Here is a 16,788-nt window from a genome sequence, read left to right on the forward strand (position 1 = left end):
CTTAGTGATATGTAGATTAGAATAATTAGCCATGATACATGTGCGGGGTTATGGGGATAGGGTGGGGCAGAGGGGCTGGGGTTGGAGACTTGATGGGCTGAATGGTCTCTTCTGCACCTACAACAGGCGCAGCGAATTGACTGAAAAATGTGTTTTGATTGGACTCGAAAAGCAACTAAATGGCAGCAAAAACACACACACACTCTCTCCCACATAGATACACACACATCCCAGTTTCTTAATGCATGCTGGAAGACTGTGACCCTCCAAAGGAATGTAGCATAATTAAAGTCTCAATAATGCATGCTGCCTGATCACATTTTCTGCAGTCAATGATAAAGAGGCAATGAGTTGGATCTTGCCAGCAGAAGGCTGCCAGGAGCTGCCTGGCTGTTGCATTGCTGGAGCCCAGGCTTTGACTGAGAGGGAGCCAGTGTGCGCAGGTGCGGCACCTGCTCCAGCAGTACCAGTCAAAGATGTCCACAGTCAGGCATCCCTGAGACGGAGAGGAGAGGGGAAGGAAAGGAAAGGAAAGGAAGGAAATAAACAGCCGGATGGGATCCGATGCCGCACTCGCACACCTCTCTGAGTAGGGGAAGAAGGGAGCAGGCGGTTGAGCAAGAAATCGAGCAGCCGGAGCCAGAGGAAGGGCGACAAATATGAATCATGAATCCTCCCGGGCGCTGCTGTTTTTTGCCCCTGTTTCTCCTGTGCTGCAGCCTCCTCCAGCCTTTTGGCGCAGAGGGTATGTAAAGGAAGGGTTTGGGGAGGGAATGCATTGTGCACAGGGGAGATTCACAGTGCAAGAATGGCTAATATGTATGGGGGTGTGTGTGTGCAGTTCTGGGCTGGTTGTTGCACTGAATGGAAGCACTGCAGATAGCCTAACAATTGTAGCTTGCCTGAGACAAGTGTTCGTGATTGGGGTTTTAAATGGAATTCTTCCCACCCTCCTGCAAAAGCAGCTATTCCCATTCCTGCTCAATTTATAAGATGCAAGATTGAGACAAGTGAATCGGGGGGGAACAAAAGGAGAAATTAGTCCCCTTAGCAACACGATTTAAAACTGCACTGTAAACATGAAGAAGGATTGCTCTCTCTCTCTCGCCCACTGCAGTTCATTTTATTGCATGCAGAGGCATTGATTTATTTTATTTAGTGTCTTATTCTTTTGTATCTGCAATTGCCTGACAAAGCAAAGTGAACATGAAACCAAGAGAAAAACGCTGGAAAATCTCAGCAGGTCTGGCCAGATCTGCTGAGATTTTCCTGCATTTTCTCTTTTGGTTTCAGATTCCAGCATCCGCAGTAATTTGCTTTTATCCAAAGTGAACATGCCTCTCTTTTCTCCCCATTCCCTCCCCCCTCCCTCTCCCTCTCCCTCTCTCTCCTGTCTAATCTCCCTTGCTTGTTTGGGAACAGTTCTGCAGTGGAGCGGTGCTGATGGAGAGCCCTTGGCAGCAGAGACTGGTGCAGCACTGAACCACAGCAGCAATACGACTCAGCGAGCGATAGTCTGGCCTCTCCGCCTCATCTATTACGTTCACGATGACAACGAGAGCACCTACCACATTCTGGACACCAGAGCGAGGGACCAGCAGAAGCACCATCAGGTAACCCCTGAACGCATCCACTCGCGCCCCCTCCCTCTCTTCCCCCACCGCCACCCTCCCCACTTGTAATCCCAGTCCATGGGTGTGGTGATGGAATCCTGCTACCATGCAGGTGGATGCATGTATAGAGTGAGACCAGGGGTAGGCTGCTCTTTGCAGTTGTACAGTACTCCCAACCAAAGGTTACTGAGTCCTTGGCAAGTGCAGCATTCCGTATGTTTTTCCAGCTAATATTGTTTAACTCTACGCCAGGAATGCACCGATTCTAATTTTTTAAATTTTCGGATTAGGTGGGCCGATCAGGGCGTTTCATGCATCGGTGCAGACTCGATGGGCCGAACAGCCTCTTCTGCATTCTGTGATTCACAAATACGGGTGGCACGGTGGCACTGCTGCCTGGGTGGGATTGTTGTCAGTGCAGGCTTGATGGGCCGAATGGCCTCCTTCTGCTTTGTAGCGAGCCCATGATTCTATGAAACCAGTATTTGGATTTTCTCAATTAATTTCAGGGGTGTAAAAATGAAAAGTTAACACCAGAATCGGTGGTTAGCGCTGCTGCCTCACAGCGCCAGAGACCCGGGTTCTATTCCCAGCTGGGTCACCGTCTGTGTGGAATCTGCACGTTCTCCCTCGTATCTGCGTGGGCTTCCTCCGGTTTCCTCCTACAGTCCGAAAGATGTGCTGATTAGGTGCATTGGCCATGCTGAATTCTCCCTCAGTGTACCCGAACAGGCACCGGAGTGTGGCCACTCGGGGGTTTTCACAGTAACTTCATTGCAGTGTTAATGTAAGCCGACTTGCGACACTAATAAAATGAAACTAAACTAAACATTAACACTGCAATGAAGTTACTGTGAAAATCCCCTAGTTGCCACACTCCGGTGCCTGTTCGGATACACCGAGGGGGTATTTACCATGGCCAATGCACCTAACCAGCACGTCTTTCGGACTGTGGGAGGAAACTGGAGCACCCAGAGGAAACCCACACAGACATGGGGAGGCTGTGCCAGTTACCCAAGCTGGGAATTGAATCTAATTTAGAAAATCCAAATACTGATTTCATACAATCATGGCATCCCTACAAAGCAGAAGGAGGCCATTCAGCCCATCGAGCCTGCACTGACAACAAACCCACCCAGGCCCTATACCTGTAACCCCACATATTTACCCTGCTAACCCACCCCAACACTAATAGGCAATTTAACATGGCCAATCCATCTAACCTGCACATCTTTAGACTGTGGGAGGAAACTGGAGCACCTGGAGGAAACCCATGCAGACACGGGGAGAACGTGCAGACTCCGCACGACAGTGATCCAAGCCAGGAATTGAAACTGGCACTGTGAGGTAGCAGTGCTAACCACTGTGCCACGGTACCGCCTAACTATCAAACCAATCAGCTGTTGTAAACAACAACTTGTATTTCATATAATGCCTAAAATGGCACAGTGTGCTAGTAATCCAGAGGCCCAGGTAAATGCTGTGTGAACACGGGTTTAAAACCCACAACTGGTGCAATTTAAAATTCAATTATTAATAAAATCTGGAATTGAAAGCTAACCTTAGTAATGGTGACAATGAAACTACCATCGATTGTTGCAAAAAAACCCCATCTGGTTCACTAATGTCCTTCAGGGAAGGAAATCATAGAATCTTACAGTACAAAAGGAACTCATTCGGCCACAATCCCACCCTAGCCCAATCCCCATAACCCCATGCATTTACCCTAGCTGGTTCCCCCTGACACTAAGGGGCAACTTAGCACGGCCAATCCACCTAACCTGAACATTTTTGGACCATGGGAGGAAACCGGAGCACCCGGAGGAAACCCATGCGGACACGGGGAGAAGGTGCAGACTCCACACAGACAGTCACCCAAGGCCGGGAATTGAACCTGGATCCCTGGCGCTCTGAGGCAGCAGTGCTAACCACTGTGCCACCCTGCCACCATCCTTAGCTGGTCTGGCTGACATATGACTCCAGAGACACAGCAATGTGGTTGATTCTTAACTGCCCTCTGGAATGGCCGAGCAAGACACTCGGTTCTAGGGTCAATTAGGGATGGGCAACAAATGCTGGCCTTGGTGGTGACATTCTCATCCCGTGAATGGATGAAAACAGAATGTAATAAAATGTCCCAAGGGGCACCTTAAACCGTGCCACACAAGGAACTAATAGCCAAATGTTTGGTCAAAGGGGTAAAGGGGGCAGGAGTGGTTCAGGGAGGCAATTCTAGAGTTTAGGGCAAAGACATCTGAAGACATGGTCATCAACAATGGAACGATCCAACCAGCACACACAAGGCCAGACTGAGAGAATTGCAACACTCGGTAAGCTGGAGCGATAGAGGAGGTTATGGAGATCTAAAGGGATGACATAACGGAGGAATTTAATTACAACATAAGAACATAAGAAATAGGAGCAGGAGTAGGCCATCTAGCCCCTCGAGCCTGCCCCGCCATTCAATAAGATCATGGCTGATCTGAAGTGGATCAGTTCCACTTACCTGCCTGATCCCATAACCCCTAATTCCCTTACCGATCAGGAATCCATCTATCCGTGATTTAAACATATTCAACGAGGTAGCCTCCACCACTTCAGTGGGCAGAGAATTCCAGAGATTCACCACCCTCTGAGAGAAGGGTGCGAATGTTTAAAATGTTTAAAATCCCGAGTTTGCTGGGCCAGACTATACCAGGGAGCAATGTGATTGGTTTTTAAAAAATTGGTAAACGGCTTGTGTGATGCAGTAGAGACCAAGGTTTTATTTTTCTCTCTGTTTGAATGAATAGAAATAAACCAGAGAGGAGTGACTGTTAGGAGGCTAATTGAACTCAGTACCAAAGGGATCGGGTGACACAGTGGTTAGCACTACCGTCTCACAGCTCCAGGGATCTGGGATCAATTCCGGCCTCGGGTCACTGTCTATGTGGAGTTTGCACCTCCTCCCCGTGTCTGCGTGGGTTTCCTCCGGGTGCTCCCTATTTAAGTATGTGGGGCCAAGGGGGTAGGGGCTGGGTGGGATTGTGGTTGGTGCAGACTCGAAGGGCCGAATGGCCTCTTTCTGCACTGTAGGGAGTCTATAATTCTGTGATTACTCCCATAGTCCAAAGATGTGCAGGTTAGGTGGATTGGCCATGGTGAATGCATGGGGTTACAGGGATGAGGCGGGGGTGTGGGCCAGGGTAAGATGCTGAGTCGGTGCAGACTCGATGGGCTGAATGGCTTCTTTCTGCACCATAGGGAATATATAGATTCTAAGGCAAATCAGCTCCCTGTTCCGGGTTGCTATCCAGTGACTTTCCAGTAACTGTTTATGGTCTTCTGGGGAGAGCATTCCCAGGCTTGGTGTGATAGCAAGAAAGAGTTGCATCTATAAAGCACCTTTCATGACTGCTGGATGTCTTTGCGGTCAGTGAAGCGTATCAAGCAATGAATGTCGTCACTTGTAATGTAGGAGGACCAACTCCAACCTGCAAACACCCACAAGCAGCAATCTGATGGATGACTTGCTCATCTATTCTTTTGTAATGTTGGTTGAGCGATAGATCTTGGCCATTCCTTACTCTTCGAGTAACGCCTCAGGATCTTTCATATACACCTCAGAGGGCAGACATAGCCTTATTTTAGGTATTAGATTCATAGAATCCCTACAGTACAGAAGGAGGCCATTTAGCCCATTGAGTCTGCACCAACTCTCCAATAGAGCATCTTACCCAAGCCCTATCCCCGTACCCCAGATACCTGCCCCGCTAATCTACATCTTTTGGGACACTAAGGGGCAATTTAGCATGGCCAATCCACCTAACCTGCCCATCTTTGGGACACTAAGGGGCAATTTAGCATGGCCAATCCACCTAACCTGCCCATCTTTGGGACACTAAAGCACTAAGGGATAATTTAGCATGGCCAATCCACTGAAGTGCATTTTTTTTTTTGCGTGCAGCAATGTGTTGGAATATTAACGGCGTGGCTTTTTGTATTTACTGTAGTTTATCATAGGGCAAGGTTTGTAAAGGTCATAGAATCAGGGTGGATAGCTGAGGAGTTAAGATGATCTAATTGAATGGTAGGACAGACTTGAGAGGCTGAATAGCCTCCTTCAAGCTCCTAAAGGAGTGTTTAGCACTGCTGCCTCACAGCTCCAGGGACCCGGGTTCGATTCCCGGCTTGGGTCACTGTCTGTGTGGAGTTTGCACATTCTCCCCGTGTCTGCGTGGGTTTCCTCAAACAGCCCAAAGATGCGCAGGTTAGATGGATTGACCATGATAAATTGCCCCCTTAGTGTCTCGAGATGTGTATGTTAGAGGGATTAGCAGGGTAAATCTGTGGGATTACGGGGATAGGACCTGGGTGGGATTGTTTTTGGTGCAGGCTCGATGGGCCGAGTGGCCTCCTTCTGCACTGTAGGGTTTCTCTGAAAGCCCTTTGCCTTCTGCATCAGGGAGATTGGCAAGCCGTGACGACAACCTTCTGCTCTGTTCATTATGTCGGTAGTGCATTATGCTTTCTTATCTGTGGCAATAGCGTTGACATTTCACGACAGTATTCCAGTTAGTACACGGCATTGCAGAATTGGAACTTTTCTAATTCTAGGAGACGTGATTGAAGAAATATTCTCATTAATTACTGACTGTCATGTATTTATGGGAACATACGTGATTACATTCAAAGCTCTTAGTTTGAAATATGGACAACTTCCATTCCATTCCGTGAACCGCTTCCCATGATTCCCGTTGTTGGCCAACGGACTGGAACTGGCTTCATTTTCTGGCCATCGCAACGGGTCAAATCGATTCCCGTTTACCCCCAAATGTGTCCAGTCCCAAAGGTCCAAGCCAAGCCCCATTTTCTCCTGTTGTACCCAATGATGTCAGGCCTCGAGGGCACAATCTATCGAAACAAAGAGCCGAACAAACGAGCGCACGGCAGAGTTTCAGACCAGTTTTTTTTTTTGGACGAGTTTGAAAATGTAATATGATGTATCTGACTTTACATAGAACATAGAACAGTACAGCACAGAACAGGCCCTTCGGCCCACGATGTTGTGCCGAGCTTTATCTGAAACCAAGATCAAGCTATCCCACTCCCTATCATCCTGGTGTGCTCCATGTGCCTATCCAATAACCGCTTAAATGTTTCTAAAGTGTCTGACTCCACTATCACTGCAGGCAGTCCATTCCACACCCCAACCACTCTCTGCGTAAAGAACCTACCTCTGATACCCGTCCTGTATCTCCCACCATGAACCCTATAGTTATGCCCCCTTGTAATAGCTCCATCCACCCGAGGAAATAGTCTTTGAACGTTCACTCTATCTATCCCCTTCATCATTTTATACACCTCTATTAAGTCTCCCCTCAGCCTCCTCCGCTCCAGAGAGAACAGCCCTAGCTCCCTCAACCTTTCCTCATATGACCTACCCTCCAAACCAGGCAGCATCCTGGTAAATCTCCTCTGCACTCTTTCCAGCGCTTCCACATCCTTCTTATAGTGAGGTGACCAGAACTGCACACAATATTCCAAATGTGGTCTCACCAAGGTCCTGTACAGTTGCAGCATAACCCCACGGTTCTTAAACTCCAAGCCCCTGTTAATAAAAGCTAACACACTATAGGCCTTCTTCACAGCTCTATCCACTTGACTGGCAACCTTTAGAGATCTGTGGATATGGACCCCAAGATCTCTCTGTTCCTCCACAGTCTTCAGAACCCTACCTTTGACCCTGTAATCCACATTTAAATTTGTCCTACCAAAATGAATCACCTCACATTTATCAGGGTTAAACTCCATTTGCCATTTTTCAGCCCAGCTTTGCATCCTATCTATGTCTCTTTGCAGCCTACAACAGCCCTCCAGCTCATCCACTACTCCACCAATCTTGGTGTCATCAGCAAATTTACTGATCCACCCTTCAGCCCCCTCCTCTAAGTCATTAATAAAAATCACAAATAGCAGAGGACCCAGCACTGATCCCTGCGGCACACCGCTAGCAACCTGCCTCCAATCCGAAAATTTTCCATCGACCACCACCCTCTGTCTTCGATCAGACAGCCAGTTATCTATCCAATCGGCCAACTTTCCCTCTATCCCACACCTCCTCACTTTCATCATAAGCCGACCATGGGGGACCTTATCAAACGCCTTACTAAAATCCATGTATATGACATCAACTGCCCTACCTTCATCAACACACTTAGTTACCTTATTTCGACTTTATTCGATAGAAGTGCGATTCTCATCTGTAGGGGGAGGGAGCGGAGGGGCGGAGCCTAGGTTCACTCGTGAAGCCAACTGCAGACTGCTCGGAGCGCCACTGCGCAGGTGCCTAGATCTCCCAGTGAACTGGGAGAGCTCCTGCCATCCCCCCCTCCATCGCACCCACGGCCTCTTCCCCCATCATTGGTGGAAGCGTAACTCCACCCCCCCCCCCCCCCCCCCCATTCCCCATGGCAACACAGCCCACTGGCATTGGGAGTCTCCCAATAGTACACCATCACAGCCCCCCCTGCCCGCCCCCCGCCCCCAACCCTGCTGATTACTCCCTGTGTCGGTCTCCTCACCTCCCCCATCCTCTTTCCCCCCCCCCCCCCCCCGCCACTTTGCAGAGTTCCCCCTGTCATAGCCCCACCCCCACTCAGGCTCCATCCCCACTCAGGCCCCACCACCCCCTTGGTACTGACCCTGGCACAGTTATGGTGCCTGGTGGGCAGTGCTAAGGTGTCCAATGGGCACTGTCAGGCTGATAATGCTGCCCGGGCACTGTTGCTGCCTTCAACCACCCGGGGACTTCAATGGACTCTGATCCCCCCCCCCCCACCCCCGGGGAGGCCATCACGTCTGGCCTTTGCTGGTGGAGACTGGCTGTGATTCTCGCCGGTAAGGGGGTAAGTACAACTGAGGCCAGACGATGCCGTCTGGGACTCGCTAACATGTCATTCATATTTCAATCAGCATTGCCACCTTTCTGGGTGGAAAGCTGATCTCGCCGGGACAACAGTGCCAATAAGATGACGTGTGGTGATTAAACTGGGCACGACCTTGGCTTTTCACCTCTCTCGCAATCTCACCGGCGCGGCGAGGCGGTAAGATTACACCCCGATATTCCCAATGGGAAAAGGGTAGTGAGTAAATCCTGTTCATATGGCTGTGGAGAGATTCAACAGGGTTTGGCTTATGGGACTGCGTTCTCCAGTCCAGCGATCCTGTTGTAGGGTGGCCTTCCTTGGAAGTGCTGACCAGGAGGCAATCCCGGGCTATTTTTCCCACCAGATTGAAGAGAAAGCCGTGCGTTTTCACTCCCATTTGAAATGCTGGGGAAGACACTTCCAGACAGGAAATTTTGTCCCACAGCATCCGATTCCCTGTTTCTGAGCATGCTTCCGTTCAATGGCACCTTTCCCCATTTGTACAACATTTCAAAGGATCAACCCATTTCCAGCCAAGAACAGAAATATAAGAGCCTCAATCCACCATGAGAGGGCACGCAGATTCTTAATCACTTTAATGTTGCTCCCCGATACCAGAGACTCTTTGCAGCACAGAGTAAGGCCATTCGGCCCATCGGCCCTGAGCTCGCTCTTTGAAAATCTCTCCCCACTCTTTCCCGTACGATCATTGCAAATTTCTCCATTTTTTTCTTTGTTAAAAACAGAAATCAATTTTGAAAATTATTGATGAATGGAATTTTCCAGCCAATCTTCCAGTCCCGCCAATGGTAAAACTTGCAGTGGGGGGTGCGAACCCATTCATAGAACCCCTACAGTGCAGAAGGAGGCCATTCAGCCCATCAAGTCTGCACCGACTCTCCGACAGAGCCTCTCACTCAGGCCCTTTTCTGTAACCTCATGCATTCACCCCACTAATCCCCCGAACCAGCACATCTTGGGACACTAAGGGGGAATTTAGCACGGCCAATCCACCGAGCCTGCATATTTTTGGACTGTGGAAGGAAACCGGAGCACCCGGAGGAAACGCACGCAGACACGGGGAGAACGTACAAACTCCACGCAGGTAGTCACCCAAGCCGGGAATCGAACCCGGTTCCCTGGCGCTGTGAGGCAGCAGTGCTAACCACTGCGCCACCATTGTCAGCGACGGGACTGGAAGATCTCACCGTTCAGCCACTGGCGGGCTGCAAGACCACATTGGGGGGGAGGCAGAAAATCCTGCCCATAGAATCTGCTTCCACCATCTTGCCAGACAATGCATTCCCAATCAGAACGACTTGCTATGTTTAAATAAATATATTCTAATACTTTTGCTCTTGTTCTTGAGTTGAATAACTTAAAGCTCTGATTACTGACACTCCTGCCATTAAAAGCAGCTTCTCTTTAATCACTCTCTTAAAACCTGCCCTCATTTTGAATACCTCGACCAGGGCATTTCTTAACCTCCTTTGCTCTAAGAACTGCCCCGTCCCTCCACGTAACTCATCCCTGATATCATTCTAGTCACAGTAGTTATGAAGGAGGCCTTTTGGCCCATCAAACCCATGCCAGCTCTTTGTAAATCTTTGATTTGATTTATTATTGTCATGTGTATTAGTATACAGTGAAAAGTATTGTTTCTTGCGTGCTATACAGACAAAGCATACCATTCATAGAGAAGGAAATGAGACAGTGCAGAATGTAGTGTTACAGTCATAATTAGGGTGTAGAGAAAGATCAACTTAATGCAAGGTAAATCCATTCAAATGTCTGGTGGCAGCAGGGAAAAAGCTGTTCTTGAGTCGGTTGATATGTGACCTCAGACTTTTGTATCTTTTTCTCGACGAAAGAAGATGGAAGAGAGAATGTCCGGGGTGCGTGGGGTCCTTAATTATGCCGGCTGCTTTGCCGAGGCAGTGGGAAGTGTAGACAGAGTCAATGGATGGGGACTGGTTTGCGTGATGGATTGGGCTACATTCACAAACTTTTGTAGTTCCTTGCGGTCTTGGGCAGAGCAGGAGCCATACCAAGCTGTGATACAACCAAAAAGAATGCTTTCTATGGTGCATCTGTAAAAGTTGGTGAGAGTCATAGCTGACATGTCAAATTTCCTAAGTCTTCTGAGAAAGTAGAGGCGTTGGTGGGCTTTCGTAACTAATTGGTTATGGTAAATTGTCCTTTAGTGTTCCAAGATGTGAGGGTTAGGTGGATTGGGCATGCTAAATTGCCCCTTAGTGTCCAAAGATGTATTGGGAGGGGAATTAGCAGGGTAAATATGTGAGGCTATGGGGATAGAGCCTTAGGTAAGATGCTCTGTCAGAGAGTCAGTGCAGACTTGTTGGGCCAACTGACCTCCTTCTGCACTGTAGGGATTCTACGATCAGCTTGGGTTGGGGAGGAAGCTCATTGTCCACTGCTGGCTTTGAGTTGTCTGACTGCCAGATGAGGCCAGGAAGTGATGTGGTTGCCGCGGTACCCATAGTTGAATGGAGTACTCGCACTTGGTCTCTCTGCTCACCCTTTGATGAAGGCCCCAGGTTTCTGCCATTTTCTCCTACTATCCCCATATCTCTTGTTACCTTTAATATCTCGAAGTCTGTCAATCTTTGTCTTGAATATACTCGATGAAAGAGCTCCCACAGCCCTCTGGGATAGATCATTCCGGAGATTCACTCCCCCCTTTTGAGTGAAGCAATTCCTCCTCATCTCCGTCCTAAATGACTTGCCCCTTATTCAGAGACTCTGTCCGTCCCTGGTCCTAGAACACCTCAAACGCAGCCAGGGACACATCCTTCCTAGCTGGCCGAGTCAAGTCCTGGGCTTTATGGGCGGGGAGTGATCTTAGGGAAGGGGGTTGGGGGTGGGCTTTGGAGGCTAACTGAAGGGGCACAGTAGGCAACTTGAGGCCCTGAGGTTCGATGGGTTAGTGGGCACCTTACTTCCCCCCCATATGCGAATGCGAAGCATTCTGGTCTCACTCCAGGAAGCGCTCCCTTTCTGACCTTTCGCCAGGCAGCCATTTTGAAGCAGAAAGCCCATTGCTAGGGGCAACAGGAGCACCTGCTGTTTCTCTTCCCGCAAGGTGTACATCTTTCATCTGTTTCCATAGCGGGGTTTTTCCCGGAACTGGTCACCGTCGCCAGGGAGCTTACAGCTTGAGGGGCGCCACTTTGTATCAAGCATGGCTGACCATGAGTCTTTCTGCTCTTACCGCCAGCCATTGGTATGTTTGGAAGGATTTTGCATGTTGACACTTAACCTGTTTGGCCACATTATGAACGCACCTTCCTTGGCCATCGGGGCCTGGGGTGGGACACGAACCCGGAACTTCTGGCTCAGAGGCAGGGATACTAACCCACTGCGCCACACGGACCTCCCTGCCAACCCTTCATTACAATAGTATTAATCCTTCAAAAGTGGTTGTAAAGAGCTTTGGGATGTCCTGAGGCCATGCAAGCTGCTACATAAACACAATTTCCTTTTATCTAATTATCCCCTTCATTGGTTTCTTATGGATCTGCTTTCACAGGGCAACCAAGGCCTTTTATTTCACTGGGGGTAGGAAAGGATTAAATAAGCTGTCAGTGGCCCTCAGTGACAATGCAACTGGAGCAAAGCATTCTGGTATCACTCCAGGAAGCGCTCCCTTTCTGACCTTTTGCCAGGCAGCCATTTTGAAGCAGAAAGCCCGTTGCTAAGGGTGACAGGAGGGTCTGCAGGAGTGATTCCGATATCTCCCGCTATGACACAATTCGAACCTCACCGGTAAATAAGTTCCCATTTATTGGATTCTCATTCTAATGGAAGAGTGTAAATGGTTCATTTTGAGTTGTGAGGGCAAAAATTGAATTTCGCTTGGCATTGACAGTCAAGGGTCAAAAGCATTCAATTTGCATAGCCCTATAATGTGGGTGAGACTGTTAGACCATGAGACCATAAAGTGCAAGATCAGAATTAGGCCATTCAGCCCATCGAATCTGCTCCACCATTCAATCATGGCTGATAGGTTCCATAACTCCATTAGAGTCATAGAGGTTTGTAGCATGGAAACAGGCCTTTCGGTCCAACTTGTCCATGCTGCCTAGTTTTTAACCAGTAAGCGAGTCCCAATTGCCCGCATTTGGCCCATATCACTCTATATCCATCTTACCAATGTAACTGTCTTTTTAAAAGACAAAATTGTACCCACCTCTACTACTATCTCTGGCAGCTTGTTCCAGACATTCACCACCCTCTGAGTGAAAAAATTGCTCCTCTGGACCCTTTTGTATCTCTCCCCTCTCACCTTAAACCTATGTCCTTTAGTTGTAGACTCCCCTACCTTTGGGAAAAGATTTGACTATCTATCTGATCTATGCCCCTCATTATTTTACAGACCTCTATAAGATCGTCCCTAAGCCTCCTACGCTCCAGAGAAAAAAAGTCCCAGTCTATCCAGTGTCTCTTTATAACTCAAGCCATCAAGTCCCGGTAGCATCCCAGTAAATCTTTTCTGCACTCTTTCTAGTTCAATAATATCCTTTCTATAATAGGGTGACCAGAACTGTACACAGTATTCCAAGTGTGGCCTTACCAATGTCTTGTACAACTTCAACAAGACATACCCAACTCCTGTATCCAATTTTTAGCGATAAGACACTCGGCCATCACCTCTCAGTAACCTTTGATCCCCTTACCTATCAAGAACCTATCCATCTCTGTCTTAATAACACTCAAGGACCTGGCCTTCAACCTTCTGTGGCAATGAATTCCACAGATTCACCACCCTCTGGCTGAAGAAATTCCTCCTCATCTCGGTTCTATAGGTCGCTTCTTTACTCTGAGGCTGTGTCCTCAGATCCGAGTCTCTCCGACTAATAAGAAATAGGAGCAGGAGTAGGCCAGCTAGCCCCTCAAGCCTGCTCCGCCATTCAACAAGATCATGGCTGATCTAATGGAAACATCTTTCCCATGTCCACTCTATCCAGACCCTTCAGTATTCTGTAAGTTTCAATGAGATCCCCCCTCATCCTTCTAAACTCCATCGAGCACAGACCCAGAGTCCTCAGACGCTACTCATACGTCAAGCCTTTCATTCCCGGGATCATTCTCGTGAACCTCCTCTGGACCCTCTCCAAGGCCAGCACTAGGGAGAAGATAGCGGTACCTGTAAGATACCACAAGCACATTTTGTAGACGTAAGCAGCAAGTGCTCTGTGATTAAATTATAATGTTATAAGAGGAGATATCAGAATGATCAGATGCATAATTAATTTCCCAGTTGCATATCTTCAGTGTCATCCTGAACCCAAACTGCAGCATGTACACTCGCTGAAGCTATCCCCGGCCAAAGGAAAATTGATACAACGGATTCCAGCTCTTTAACTTCCCTGATCTTGTTTCCAAAGCTTGAAACATAGAAGATCCTGAGGGCGAATGTGGGGAGGTTGGTTTCCTTCTGTGGGTGAATCTGTAACTTGGGGACACTGTTTAAAAATAAGGGGTCGCCCATTTATAACGGAGATGAGGCGCATTTTTTCTCTCAGAATGTCGTGAGGGTCGGGAACGCTCTTCCTCAAAAGGCAATAGAGGCGGAGTCCATAGATCCATAGAATGCCTAGAGTGCCGAAAGAGGCCTGTCGAGTCTGCACCAGCTCTCCAAAAAAGTATCGTACCCAGGTCCTCTCCCCTCTCCCTGTAACTCTGCACATTTATCATGGCCAATACACCTAACCTGCACATCTTTGGACTGTGGGAGGAAACCGGAGCACCCGGAGGAAACCCACGCAGACACGGGGAGAATGTACAGACTCCACACAGACAGTGACCCAAGCCGGGAATCGAACCCAGGTCCCTGACATTGTGAGGGTGCAGTGCTAACCACCGTGCCACCGCGCCGCTCTCAATCTTTGAATATCTTTAAGGCAGAGATGGAGGTATTGTTGGTAAGCATGGGGGTGGGGTGGCAGGGGCATCGGGGGTAGGCGGGGGGCAGATTTGAGGTTCCAGTTTGATCATGCATGATCCTCTGAAATGATTGGGTTTGCTCGAAGGGCTGAATGGCCTACTCCTGCTACATGTCCGTATGCGCGTGAACCTGTCTGAAGGTCTCTGTCCTTGGCTGCAAAGTTACTGGTCTGGTTTGGAACAGGTCCGATCCCAGTTTAACAGCAAATTGGCATTCTGGCCTGGAGGGAGGGGGGTGCGGGGTCACGTGAGGGAGGCCTGTGCCACATTGTTGGGTTGTTGTTGGACCAGACAGACAGACATTTTTCTTGCTTGTGGATGTTGCCACATACGGCAAGGCACCTCGAAAGGGTAATTGGTAAAGATCAACACCAAGTCAACAGAGAAGACATTGGCATAGGTAGCCAGGTGCTTGGTCCAAGAGTTAAGCATTAAGGAATGACTCTGTGATTACTTTAATCAGGCAATTGAGGTGGGCCTGTTAGAATATGAGCTCCTTGATTAAGGGCCAAATTGATGGGCCAATTAGGGAGCCTCTTGCTTTGTACCTAACCAGGCGTGTCAGTTCCTCTGGGACTCCGAGTGTAGACTGCTCACTGAAATCACTCTGTGTCCTGTTGTCAGACTTGTAAACAAAGGGATTTTGGTGAAGGGACTTCTGCTTCCAATGACTTATTACAGGCTCATGGAGGCTGAGATGTTTAGGTAGGGTATTCCACAGCTGAAGGCTGCCAATGATCAGGCGAAGGACGTGGGAAGCACTTCCCAAACTTTATTCCCCAATTTTGACCCCAGTGGAAAACTGGCTGACCTCAGTGAGAATTGGAATGGGTTGGGGGAGAGGGGTGTGGAGATTGTGATGTTGTGGGGGTAGGGGGCATCGATAGGACAGTGGGGGTTGGTGGAGAGGGGCACAGAGCTCTGGGGGAAGAGTTTCAAGCTGTAGAGCGGTGTGGTGGGGGGGATGGATCGGGGAACAGCCGGCAATGCTCCCCACCCCTCTGCTGCTAACTATTTAGCCGGCCCTGTGGGATGCGGTGATCCAAACTATTTCACTAGGCCGAATCTCAGCAAGAAAACAAATGTCCCCACACACACAATCATGGGACCTCGGAGCTGGTGCCAACCCGCCCGAGCGAGCGCTCCTCAGATGCCACCCCTTCCCTGGAGGAGAGGGAGCTCAAGCCTCCCAATTACTCGAACCCTGACCCCACTGGAAGTCGCGACCCACAGTTTGGGAAACTCTGTGCTGGAGGACAGTGCTGGGGGAATGCAGAGACTCTGAGAAGTGGTAAGGCTGGAGGAGGTTACAGAGGGCTGAGGCCATGGAGGGTATGGAACACGAGGATAAGTATTTTAGCTTTGCGCCTTGTGCAAAGGGTTATAGCAGCAGGGAGGGCGGCCGGGGACAGAATCCAGCCAGAGAGCGAATTGAGCATAGTTTTACTTTTTCACACTTTTTACCCTTTGGGAATAATTGTAGAATCATAACAGAGCAGGAGACCATTTGGCCCATCGAGTCTGCACCGACCACAAACCCAGCCAGGCCCTATCCCCATAACTCCACTTATTTAGCCTGCTCATCCCCCTGACACTAAGGGGCAATTTAGCATGGCCAATCCACCTAACCCTCACATCTTTGGACTGTGGGAGGAAACCAGAGCACCCGAAGGAAACCCACGCAGACACGGGGAGAACGTGCAAATTCTACACAGTCACCCAAGGCTGGAATTGAAACCGGGCCCTTGGCGCTGTGAGGCAGCAGTGCTAACCACTGTGCCACCTTGCTGCCCTAATGATGGGGGAAGCGGTGGAAAGGTTCCCAAGCTGGTTATTGAACCACATTGAACGCTCCTTCCATGGCCAACAGGTTCTGGTGTTGGACTCGACCCCAGAGCTTCTGGTCCAGAGGTAAGGATGCTACCCACAGTGCCACAGGCCTTCTTGGCGATGTGATGATGGAGAAGACATGGGGACTGGAGCTCAGAATCCTGGAATCCCTACAGCACAGAAGAAGACCATTCGGCCCATCAAGTCTGCATTGACAACAATCCCAACCAAGACACTTGGACACAGAGAGAGAATCACATATACACACAGGGACACAGAGAAAGACTCACAGATACACATATTTACTCTGCTAGACCCCTGACACTAAGGGACATTTTAACATGGCTAATCCACCCTAACCTACACATCTTAGGACACTAAGGGACAATTTAGCAAGGCCACTCCACTTAACCTGCACATCTTGGGACACTAAGGGACAGTCTAGCATGGCCAATCCACCTAACCTATAC

At 49.1% G+C, this 16,788-nt stretch overlaps 1 protein-coding gene across 1 annotated transcript in view; it reads left to right on the forward strand.

The window, feature by feature from the left end:
- The first annotated feature begins 481 nt into the window (after positions 1–481).
- Positions 482–16,788, forward strand: part of LOC144503896 (disintegrin and metalloproteinase domain-containing protein 23-like) — a 144,614-nt gene continuing 128,307 nt past the window's right edge. Inside the window, exons 1-2 of the mRNA XM_078228940.1 lie at positions 482–745; positions 1,423–1,613. Coding sequence (XP_078085066.1) covers positions 667–745; positions 1,423–1,613 — 270 coding nt within the window. The 5' untranslated portion in view covers positions 482–666. The remainder of the gene's footprint in view (positions 746–1,422; positions 1,614–16,788) is intronic.

The sequence above is a fragment of the Mustelus asterias genome, chromosome 14 (assembly GCF_964213995.1).
Source record: "Mustelus asterias chromosome 14, sMusAst1.hap1.1, whole genome shotgun sequence".
In the NCBI taxonomy this organism is placed as follows: domain Eukaryota; kingdom Metazoa; phylum Chordata; class Chondrichthyes; order Carcharhiniformes; family Triakidae; genus Mustelus; species Mustelus asterias.